Source organism: Calonectris borealis, chromosome 6, assembly GCF_964195595.1.
Source record: "Calonectris borealis chromosome 6, bCalBor7.hap1.2, whole genome shotgun sequence".
NCBI lineage: Eukaryota > Metazoa > Chordata > Aves > Procellariiformes > Procellariidae > Calonectris > Calonectris borealis.
Window position 1 is genome coordinate 30,863,914 of NC_134317.1, and position 11,175 is coordinate 30,875,088.

Here is an 11,175-nt window from a genome sequence, read left to right on the forward strand (position 1 = left end):
ATTTTTAAACAGTTATGGCAAAACGAGGAGCTTTTCTGTGTCTGTTAGCTGACATAAGGAATTCTGCTGTAAGAATATAAGTAGAAATTAGAAGTGTTTTTAGAAAGGAATTTTTCCCCCTTTACCACTATGTTAAAACATCTTAAAACTGTGAAGACAGTCTCACTTGAGCATGTGCCTTGATCCAGTAATTATAGCCTGGGGAACTACACAGCCTTGGCAGCCATGGCTGTTGTGGTGTGAATGATCTGGCTTTATCTTCTTGGGCACGGGGGCATGCTTGCTAGCAAATTGTCTTCCTAATTTAGATGCAGGTATGTAATTTCTTATTGTTACTCTGTTTTGCTCTTGCTCTCCAAACAGTACCACGTTTACCCCAGCTGACAAGTTGAAGGTGATCCAGCAGACTTTTGAAGAGATCTCTCAGAACGTACTTGAGACTCTTCAGGAAGATTTTCTGTGGTCCATGGATGACTTATTTCCTGTTTTTCTTTATGTGGTGCTACGAGCCAGGTAGGCACTAAGAGCGGCATTGTAGCTGAGCGTAGGCAGTATGAGTACTTTTACCTGTATTAAACACTGCTGCTTCTTCTTATAGGACTACTTGCTAGCTTTTTGTAACTTAGTAAATTTTCCATTTTGGCTGTTTGTTTTGGCCTGAAAAAATTTTGAACAGTTAACTGTGAAATGGCTGTGACAGAATGAGGTTAGGGAAAAGCATGGTTTTTGCACAACACCATGTACAAAAAGTAAAAACATTATAATGGTATCTTTTGTTCACCTATTCTCTTTCTCTCTCCCCCATGTGACAGGATAAGGAATTTGGGGTCTGAGGTGCACTTAATCGAAGACCTGATGGATCCTTATCTGCAGCATGGGGAGCAAGGCATCATGTTCACTACCTTGAAGGTATGAACATTTTTCAGGGTTATTAAAAGCTTTCTTTGGAAATTAATGAGCTTTGAGCAATGATGATCTGCTTAGGACAATTGTATGAACATTAGCTTGTAACTTCTCTGACGTTTTTATTGAAGTTTTTAGTTAAGATGAGCAAGGGAACTTAACCTAGAGCTTAGGATAACCTAACAATTGCAGGTACTGCTAATAAAATGGTGCAATGTGCAAATGTACTTTATTCAGATGTAATATTGGCTGCTATTGACTGCTCTGAATGCTCACCTGTAGCTTGTCGTTCCCCTGCAATGTAACAAACCTTATTCCCTTTATAAAAATTGGAATGAAGTGCTGCTTTGGAGATTAGCCATTCCAATAATGTTTAAGTCTAACATTACATCAAGATGCTTCAGGAATTCAATTTTGAGGAAAAAAAAAAATCTTGTCACTCTCCACATTCTATTTAGTATTCTTCTTTTTTTATGTATGGAAAAAGGGAGAGAACCTGTTTTGATGAATATCCTATTGTACACTAGGACCTCCATAATGGAAATAAGTTGTTTTGGTACCTCAAAACTGTTCAAACAAGTGGGTCTTGTGACAGTTCAGCTGTGTGGAACTTTTTTGTGGGGTTGTTTCGGAGGGAGTCTGTTAACCTGAAACTTAAATAAAAATCTTAAGCTGAGCTGCTAGGTGAACATGATTGTATTTTCCGTCTGTGCAAACTGGAAATAGTTGGGTGGAGAGGTTTTTTCATACCTGTTATTTTTACAGTGCTGCAAAGAGGGAAGGTTAAAGTTGGTTAAAATTTACAAAAGAATCTATGTAGTAGAATCAGAATCCTATTTTCCGTGCGTGCAACTGTTGTCTGAGACATTTATATTAAATTTCTGGCCATGGCTGACCCAATGCATGTTTGAACCACCATTAAGGAGCTATCAAGCAGCAGGCCAGGGTATTTATTCCAATGGTAGAAACCTTTGCTTTTCAGTCTGAGTGCTTTTGAAATGCTTAATCCTTGTCCTGTAAGAAAATATGTTCTTTTTTGGGCCCTTCTGTCAAAGAGCAAAGAAAGACTTGTGAGCAAAAGTATTTTATCTTGGCAAAGCTGGGAGCTCTGGAAGTATTCAGAGTCCCAAATCATGCTATCTTGCTTCATTAAGAGTTGGACATAATTTGTAACTTAAAATCTCCAGGTTTTGTTTTTGCTAGTTCACATATCAGAAGATTCTCATGTGTTGAGTGTCACTGTATCATCGCTGCTTGTAGAAAGCCTAGTCCTCTGTTCTCTTGGATAGAAAAAAAAATAAACCTTTTTGTGTATGATGCTTTATCAGCTTGCTGAGAACTGGTATGTATGCTAAACTGAACTTTGTTTTAATTCAGGCATGTTACTACCAGATTCAACATGAAAAGCTTACCTAGACCATCATTTACCACCTGGCTCTGTGGGATAATCTGCTCAGTGGAACATCACTAATACCCATTTTCTTCCCTGAAATGGCACTTAGAAAATACTCTGTTACAGTTCTGTTGTTACAGATGAAAATATTCAGTTGTTTCTTCTGAACTTTCAGTTTTAAGATTGGAAAACTGCAGCCAGAGACAATCTATGAAGTGATGATGAAGCTAGAGACTTGGTTTGTCAAGTACTTGCCAAGAAGAAATAATTTCCTATTCTAACAGAAAGATTATTTACTCCTTTTCAATTAACAATGCTGCAAAAAGGCATGCCATCTACTTAGAGTACATGTGAAAGTCTGGACTGCATGGCTTCTAAAGCAGTGGGTTTGTTTTTATTATTCCTGGTTTGTCAACAGAGACGTTTAAAGAGAATGAATTGCACCACAGAACCATTCAGTCTTCCTGACTTAAGCTATTATGTTTGTTTATTTAAAAAATAGAAATATGTTAATATTTCTAATGGGTAACCTATAGTGTGTTTGGCTGTAAAGGTTTTGAGGCATATGTGTTGAACAGAATTGCTGAATGCAGTATTAATGAGCTGTTGTGGAAATAATCACACTATTATGGGCTTCCCTGTTTACCAGAATTATAAATATAAAGGCATTCACCATTCTTTCTGTTTATGAAATAAATAAAAGGCACTGACCACTTGAAATTTTGGCACTGAATTAAATACCTGGAGTCTGTAGTGTTCAGGTTCATTAACCTGAGGACAAAACTTTCTCTGGAAGCCCATGGGATGGGAGAATGGGAATGTGCTCTTGAACAAGCTGACAATGATTAGGTTTGAGACTTTTGCCTGTTAACTTACGTGTCAGAGTGAAAAAAAGCTAACCTTGTTGCATTTTTGAACATGTAGAGAACAAGTCATTTCCCTGGGGGATTTTTGTGTGTGTGTGTGCTCTTCTGTGGTTTATGGTTAACTTTATTTATATGAATAACACTTGTGGATAATTTGGGTATTGTAGGTGCTGTTCTTTACCATGGCTGACTCAAAAAAGGGGGAGGGAGGAATAGATTATAAAATGTTATAATGGCTTAAGCTATGTCAAACTACCATAGATAACGCTAATCGTATTTTTGAAATAGTAACCATGACTTGTGTATTGGCACCTAAATGGAAAGAAACCATATGTCAAAATACTGTTTTGAACAGTGACTGTAATGTAGCAATTTTCATAATAAAGTAAAGATGATTGGTCTTTCTGAAATTATTTTTAGTTTTAACAGAGAAAGGGAGAGAGTAATTCTGGCAAGATGATGTTTAAAACTATTGTTGTACTTGTTATACTTGCAACAGACTGTAGAGATAATAGACTAAATTTTTGCAAACAATTTTTTTGTTAACTTAATCTTATTTTTAAATTATACTGAATAATTAGAGAAGAGAGAGAAACAATAATATGAATAAAAGGGAAGCTATAAGAAGAAGTGAATATGAGAAGTGGGGGATGGGGAAGATACACAACTAAGGGTGTAGAATATAATGAAGTGTAAGTCAGGAATTTGAACACTTAATCTTTTGTGCTAGATGCAGTCTGTCCATGCAATCATCTCTTAGAACTCAATGTACAAAAAATATTTAATTGAAACCTGTAGGAGCAGAACTGCTCTTTGAAAAGGAGCTGTGCTGAACAGCTGAGTAAATCAATGGCAATAATTTTCATCTGCAAAGATCTGAATTCAGGATTTATTTCACCTTTTGTAAGAGTGTAATCATTAAAAACAGGTTTGATTTTTTTTTTTCTTTCCCTCTGTAACTGTTTTCAGGGTCAGTGTTTGTTGTCTTCAGATGTTTCAGAAGAAAGCAGTGATTTTAATCTTAGGCTTTGACATGCAAAAAGCTTTGTTTCATATGACCTTACTCCCACACTGATTCTGTGCCTTAAACTGAGAATGTAACTAGAGATGGGAAGTTCTTGCATAATCTTTCTGCCTTTCACAAAGGAGGTATATCTACCAAATACGTAGCAACTTCAAATGTTTAACTTCATTCACTGTGAATGATGCAACATTGAGAACTAAAAAAAACGAAGAATACATTTGCCTTTACATATATGTGTGTATGTATACACACAACCTCTTATAAAAAGTAGTGATACTGCATATGAATTTAGCTTGCTGATTAATGGAAGCAGACAGCCTGGGCTGGATTATTTTTGGTCTTTCTGATATATAGCTCAGTTATTAGCTGAAGAGAATCCTAGGATTAAATGTGCTTCTGACACAGATTCCGCTTTACAGCCTACGTGGGCTGTGATGCATTAGGAAATCACTACAGACCAGCTTTGATCTGTGTATTTCTGTAGCTAACAAAGAGATGAGTTAACCTGCAGGACTCCTCTGGCTATATGGCTTCATGGTAATTACTTTTTTCTCATCTTCCCCCTCCCCTTTCCCCTCCCCTCTTCTTTTCCTTAAATTGAAAGCTGGATATTTCTTGTGCTGCAGCAGAAATCCTGTAACCAACAACAGAAGATCAATGTTACAGTATTACAGATTCTCATTGTAATTGCAGGCATGGTAGCTGAAGACAGACCCTAAGAGATGAGTGTCCTATTGACTGGGAAAGTTGCTGAGAATAAGAAACTACTTAAGTGAGAGACAACTTAAAGTAGGCTTTTTATGCAAGAAAAGGGTTAAGGGGATTTGTTTTCTTCTTCCTGGTAATGAGTAGTTCTAAGGTTAGGTTTCTGCGGATTAGAAAGGAGGGGATGTCCGTAGATTAGCTAGGGCAGTGAGGTTACTTGCTCTACTAACATCCAGCAAATGCTCTTTCCCCCTGGAAATTCTGCATGAGCTGAACAATGGTGTATTCTGCGGTGTTTGCAGGTAAGAAAATACGCACTGTACTGAAACCATTGTACTGCACAGGTGCATTTCCCCCATGCAACTGTGAAATCAGTTTCTTCTCATAGCTACAGAAAAGCTAATTAAACTTGTGATATCTGTTTAATTTCCATGAACTAAATATTAGAGATATGTACAAATGCTGAGTAGGAGCTCAAAAGAGAATATTTTCCTCACTCCTAAGCTTCACAAAGTATTCTGACTTGAATGCCAGGTGCTATACGTTATTGACTTATTTTGCCAAAAGTAGGTTCACTTCCTAATTGTGCTTGTTGTTAGAAGCAGTTTAGGAAACTGTGTTCGGGTATGGTGAGAGATAATGTAGAGGAAAGATATGTGACTGATACGGGACTGTAAAACAAATCCTTTCTTTGAACTACCTAGCCATGTACTTCTGAGTTGATACAGTATCAGTGTGTTGATGTTGTCAGGTGGTGGTTGTTTGGTTTGTTGGGTTTTTTTTAGTCAACCCAAGTTGTTGGCAGTAAACAGCTGGAAGTAAAGCCGGCTGCCTCATGTGACTGCAGTCCGCTGCACCCAAGTATTCTTCTCTGAATGCGCCACTCTTTTAGGAGGCGATGCTTTAGTGGCATTTACCCCCATGTAAACAAGATACTCGCACCACCACTGGAGCTGTAAGCTTTTGTTTTAGAAGGAGGCAGAATGAATCATCACTGAATATATCTGATTACAAAGATTATAGCTTAATTTCTTCCATCAGCAACCTTACATATGCAGGTGTGATTATTTAAATCTCATAGAATGCCTTACATGAACATAAAATTTATTCAGTCCTTTTTTAACCTGTACCACCTCAGACTTGCAATAAGTGGTTCTTGGATCAAGATAAGGATATATGGTTTCAAAGGATGGGTCTCAACCTTTGCTTAAAATGTGTCAGTTTATTCCACTAATACTTAGGGTTGCTTTTTTAGTTAAAACACTTTCAAGTCTCAAAAAGTACAAAGTACAAGAGTACAAAAAGCAATATGTTTCTTTATACTGACTAGAAAAAGAAGCTGACAGACTTCAGTGAAGCCTACTTAAGTTTATTTAATGCAGAACAAAAAAGTCCTGAATAGGGCATGTCATTTGAGAGATGCTGAATGTTTCTTATTACCATTTTTTGCCTGCTCAGTTTGCTGATTTATAGTGGCTTATTTGCAACAAAAGCTTTCTCAGTCTTCCCTGCCCTCAAGCTAATTTGCAGTCTTCAATACGCCAAATAATTAATTTTGACGAACTTAAAGATATGAGTAGTTTTCCGTGTTGAAAGTGCTCAATAATCTTGTCAAGCATGTTAACCAAAGCAGCTTGTAAGAGCAGGGGGGTTGATGTTCTGAATGTCAGGTTCTCTGGTATTGTCCCCTTTAGAGGCTTGACAGCATCCAAAATTGTCCATTTAAAGACACTTCTGACAACTCTATTAAAAGCAGGGCTTGGGTTCCCTTGCAACTCTAGCCTTGTATCAATAAGACCTTCTGGTCTGTCTGACAAATAGGGTCAAGGAATTTCATATTCTGCTGCTGAAGGAAGTAACCCCTGGGGCCCAAATTTGGGATAACTGATGTTTGTAGACATGAGGTGACAGACTCCTTTTGGCTCTAAATTCTGGCACACTCAGCATGGATATCCAGTTCTGTCCCTAATAACAGGCAAAGAGAAATGTCTTCTATTAATGAGCATCTGTAATTGCATGCAATACATGTGAATGGGAAGGACCTTACACTGGCTGGAAGATTAGTCAGGTAAGCCTTTTAGTAAGAACTTCCATCTAATTTATTTAGATCCCTGGGATGAGGAGACCCTGAGCTCTGGCCTTATAGTCTATGTAGATACAAGTCTCAGGAAATGAAGGCACAGTAGTAGTTATAAGTTTGTTTGAACTCTGACCTTTCCCCTTAAGCAAGCAATTTAGTAGGTCTTTTTCTAAAGAACGGCACCGAAGCAAGATATTATTCTTCCTGTCTTCTGGTAATGACTTATTCATCACCTATTGCTACTGACAGCTGCTGAAACCAGGCTTCACAGTTGGAAGCTGTTTTCCTTTTGTTGTGGGAAAATATGAAACAGCTACTACTTTATGAATGAGGTGAGCTGTGTTGTTAAGAACTTGACAGATTTTCATGTTTAAATGCTTCTTCTGTCAGTGTGAGCATGAACCCTGTAGTTTAAAAAGGCAACAATGAATGGAAGGGTTACTAACTCCCTGTTTATTATTAATCCTAGCAGCTCTCTGATAGCTATACCCAAGGATTTCACCCAGAAAGGCAAGTGATCAGCATTCAGTAGCTTTCCCATTTTTTCTTGGAAATCTGAGGTCAACCTTCAAGAAAAACAGTGTGTCTAAAACTTCTAAACACACTCAAGTTAATCCACATCTGTTCTCTATGGGAGCAGTAGTGACACCAAAAGCTACAAGGCTCTGTGGGGAAAAAAAAATTAATCTCTCGAGTATTTTAAGGGAGTAGGAATACTGGTTAGTATTTTAGCAGAATCGGAAGTATTTTAGCATCTCCAGAAATGTTCTTCTTTGTCTCTATTTGCAAGATGATTCTCAGTGTTGTATTTAAAAATGAAATAACTCTTCAGTAGAAGATTGTAGAATGTTCTTTCTTTGACAGCAACAGGGTAACTTGCTTGCTTTGGTTTAGTTCTTTCCCATTCTGAGTCGCTGTGCCGTACAAGACCTATCCTAGCTAAGAAGAAATAAATATGATCCAGCTCCCAAAGGCTAAAAGGGACCTTGATTAAGGTTGTCTTAAGACTATACTGGAGAGAGTTGTTGTTTTTTTTTTTCTTTCTTTCTTTAAACTTCTCTGTTTTGTAATAGAATATAAGTAGTGCTAATTGTTAATATGGTGACATGCTGGTTTGGTAGAGAACGCTACTTGAACAAAGCAGGTCTTAAGATTATGGTAACTTCACTACAGTTATCACAAGAGAAAAGATACAATTTTCAGTATGCATCTGAGGAGTCTTCTACAAAAAATTGAGGGGTTTTGCTTGTCTATTTTGAGGTTAAGGGGTCTTCTAAACTTCCTTTTAACTAGTTAAACCAAAAAGCTATTGGAAATACTTCTTGTCTTTCACAGGTTTCCCTATACGTGTTTGCAGGGTCCCACCCTACTTAAAAGGTCAGGCAGTCTGATGCTTCGAAGCTAAATAGGACAAAACATAGGAAAAGCCAGATCTAGACTTGAAATAACTGGAGTTTTATTCTGGAGAGAACTGGGCTTTGTTGAATGGGAAGTTATTGTAAGTACAATGCGTTGAGAGCCTTCTGGGCGGCAGAGTATCTTTATGGATAAAAGTTGTACATGCTTTGAGTGAACCAACTGCTGTAAAATCATACATCTGGTAACAGATGCATAAGTAAAGTTGATCACAGTTGACAACCAGAATATATTTGTAGATGTGAGTTGGCCAAATAAATTCAGCTAGGGTTAGGGGAGTTGTCCCAGAAAGCCCAGCTATATTATAAGAAGGATTTTACTCATTTATTCTTTTTTGAGGGGAAAAAACTTGGGTTGGTTTTGGGTTTTTTTTTTTGAGGGATGTATGTGATCAGATTTTTAAATCTGGACTTTCAGTATGTGTAATATAACATACAGATCAGGAGTTGGCTCCCTTATAGTACATCTGAAATGTTTGGACTTGCTCTTTTCTTTTGTCTTCAAATATCCTTTACCACAAAACTGTAATCAGGATTTTGGATTGGGAGTATGCTGTTGGATGTCTGTGTAGACTATGTAAAGCAAAGTAAACAGCCATTGTACGTGGGAACCAACAGATGTCAGCAGGGTCTGCCTTTAGTTCTTGAAAAATCTGAAAAACAAACATAGTTATAAAAGCTAGAGAAGCTTTAGAATTAGTAATAGTAATAGGAAATGGGGCTTCTGAAATGTAGTTTATGGGGTAAGCTGTCAGAAGAATTTTCCTTTTGGGACATAACTCGCAGATTGAGTACCATCTCTTTGTAAATGCTTCTGCAAGTGAATCTGTAGCTATAGACTCTTCGTTTCCAAAAGGGGGGGCGGGAGACAGAGATCAACCAAGCTGAGGGTTGCTTCTGTTTTCGTACTGCTGTTCTTCAGTGAAAAGCAGGAGTGCCATGGTCCCGAATGTACTTTGCAACATAGGGATTCCTTTTTCCATGTCTATACTATCCCACAGTGAAGATTTCTGTCCTACTCCTAATGTCTTCAGTAATTAAGAAACAGGTATTCACGACTAGATTTATATGGCCTGCTTTGTTAAATCCATCATTAGGCAGGTCAGCTAAGCTTAACAAAGGGGAAGGCAAACTCTTAAAGGAACAGAACTCAGACTATTGAAAAAACCCAGCTCAAAACCCAGTTCCCAGTGGATGTGTGGTAGAAGGATTCAGTGTTACATTCATAAAATATGAAAAATAGTTGTTCCCCATGGAAGAATGATTATGCAGTATAATCTAACACTGAAATGGAAATGTTGCATTGGGTTTTGGTGAGGATCAAACTCTATTTTTGTTAGTCTTTGAAAGAAGAAATCATAATTTTAAAAGCAATCTTTCGATTAGAATTTCAGTAAGATGTATCACTGAGTATCCTGTAGAGGTAACTTGAAGTGAATTACCAATACTCGGTAATAAAATGTTTGAATCATAATCTCATAACTTTTCTGATTTTTTTTTCCTCCCTTAATTTCCACTGCCTTTTGAAAGTAGTTTTATGATTTAACAGGAGAGAGGAAGCATGTTCTAAAAATAAGTATTAAGAAGTGCTGTAAAAGTGACAGTAATGCCTTCTGCTTTTATAAGCAGATCAAGATAATACTTTTCCTGCTTGTACCTTTGATGTTTTCTGTCCACAGAACAATCTAGAGGAAAATGACTGCCTTTTTGCTCTACTAATCCAGGAGATAAACTACTGTGTATTTAACAGAATTTGGTAAGGCATTGACTGTGCATATAGTGTCACACTGTGGTTCATTGGGCTGAGGTGCTCAGGTATCTGATGTTACAGGGTTTTTTTTTAACTTGTACTTTGACTTATCTCTTGAGTGACCAGCTTAAATATTTAACTCTTTAAAGAGTAATCGTACAATACTGGTAGTCTTGACAATATCTTCAAACTTCTATGTGACTTGAAGTTAGATCAACTAGGATGTAATGAAGATTCTGAATTACTTCAGGTCTTTCACATATAGATTCCTGATGCTTTGGAATCCGCACCATACAGTGTTCCCTGAGGAATTTCCATACTTGTTTGCAAAGAAGAATTCTGAGAATTCTCTGAAGCAATCTTGTACTGTGTTGTTTCCTATTAGCAATAGATTGGAGAGCTTCCTCCATTTTTAGTCTAAGGGAACATTATAGGTCAGTGAGAGGTTGTCACAGAAGTTTAAGGGAGGGAAGGAATTTGGAAGAAAATTTTAGAAGGCTTATTTTTTATATGCGAAAAGTTCAATGTGATATGTAAGTGTTGGCTTCCTGCGTTACTTAAAAATTTCTATTTTAAAACTTAAAAAAGTAACAAAGTAGTATATGCTGCTTTTTATAATGAAAGATAATATAGAAGGGATTTTTTAGATTAGCAAATAACTACTTTGACTCTATCTCTAAAAGTAGCAACGAATTATAAATTGCCTGAGAGATATGATGACACCAGTAAGGTCATGTGTGGGGTTTTTCATTTGGGTTTGGTTTTTTTTGTGTTTTAATTCACTGTGAAGAAATAGAGGAAAATACTAAATCTTTGTGGAACAAATCCTTCAAAGACCTTAAATTCTAACAGTGATAGAAACAGGGATCCCTTTTTTGCAAAATCATGTCCTTGCTCAATGAAAATTCAGTAGAAACTCCAGAATCTTTCAATTTTAATATTGTGTCAATAACAAGAGGAATTAAATATAATATGTTCTTGAATATGATTATTTTCCAGGCTATCTTTATGGAAAACAAGCTTTAAAAGTCTTTGGAAA

At 36.9% G+C, this 11,175-nt stretch overlaps 1 protein-coding gene across 5 annotated transcripts in view; it reads left to right on the plus strand.

The window, feature by feature from the left end:
• Positions 1-11,175, plus strand: part of ALS2 (alsin Rho guanine nucleotide exchange factor ALS2) — a 50,080-nt gene that overhangs the window by 38,486 nt on the left and 419 nt on the right. For 2 of the 5 annotated variants that reach the window (XM_075153476.1, XM_075153477.1), the window contains exons 32-34: positions 364-513; positions 813-909; positions 10,066-10,142. In XM_075153476.1, coding sequence (XP_075009577.1) covers positions 364-513; positions 813-909; positions 10,066-10,142 — 324 coding nt within the window. Of the gene's footprint in view, positions 1-363; positions 514-812; positions 910-2,280; positions 3,573-10,065; positions 10,143-11,175 lie in introns of those variants that run through there. The other 3 variants (XM_075153478.1, XM_075153480.1, XM_075153479.1) reach the window with 2 other exon arrangements.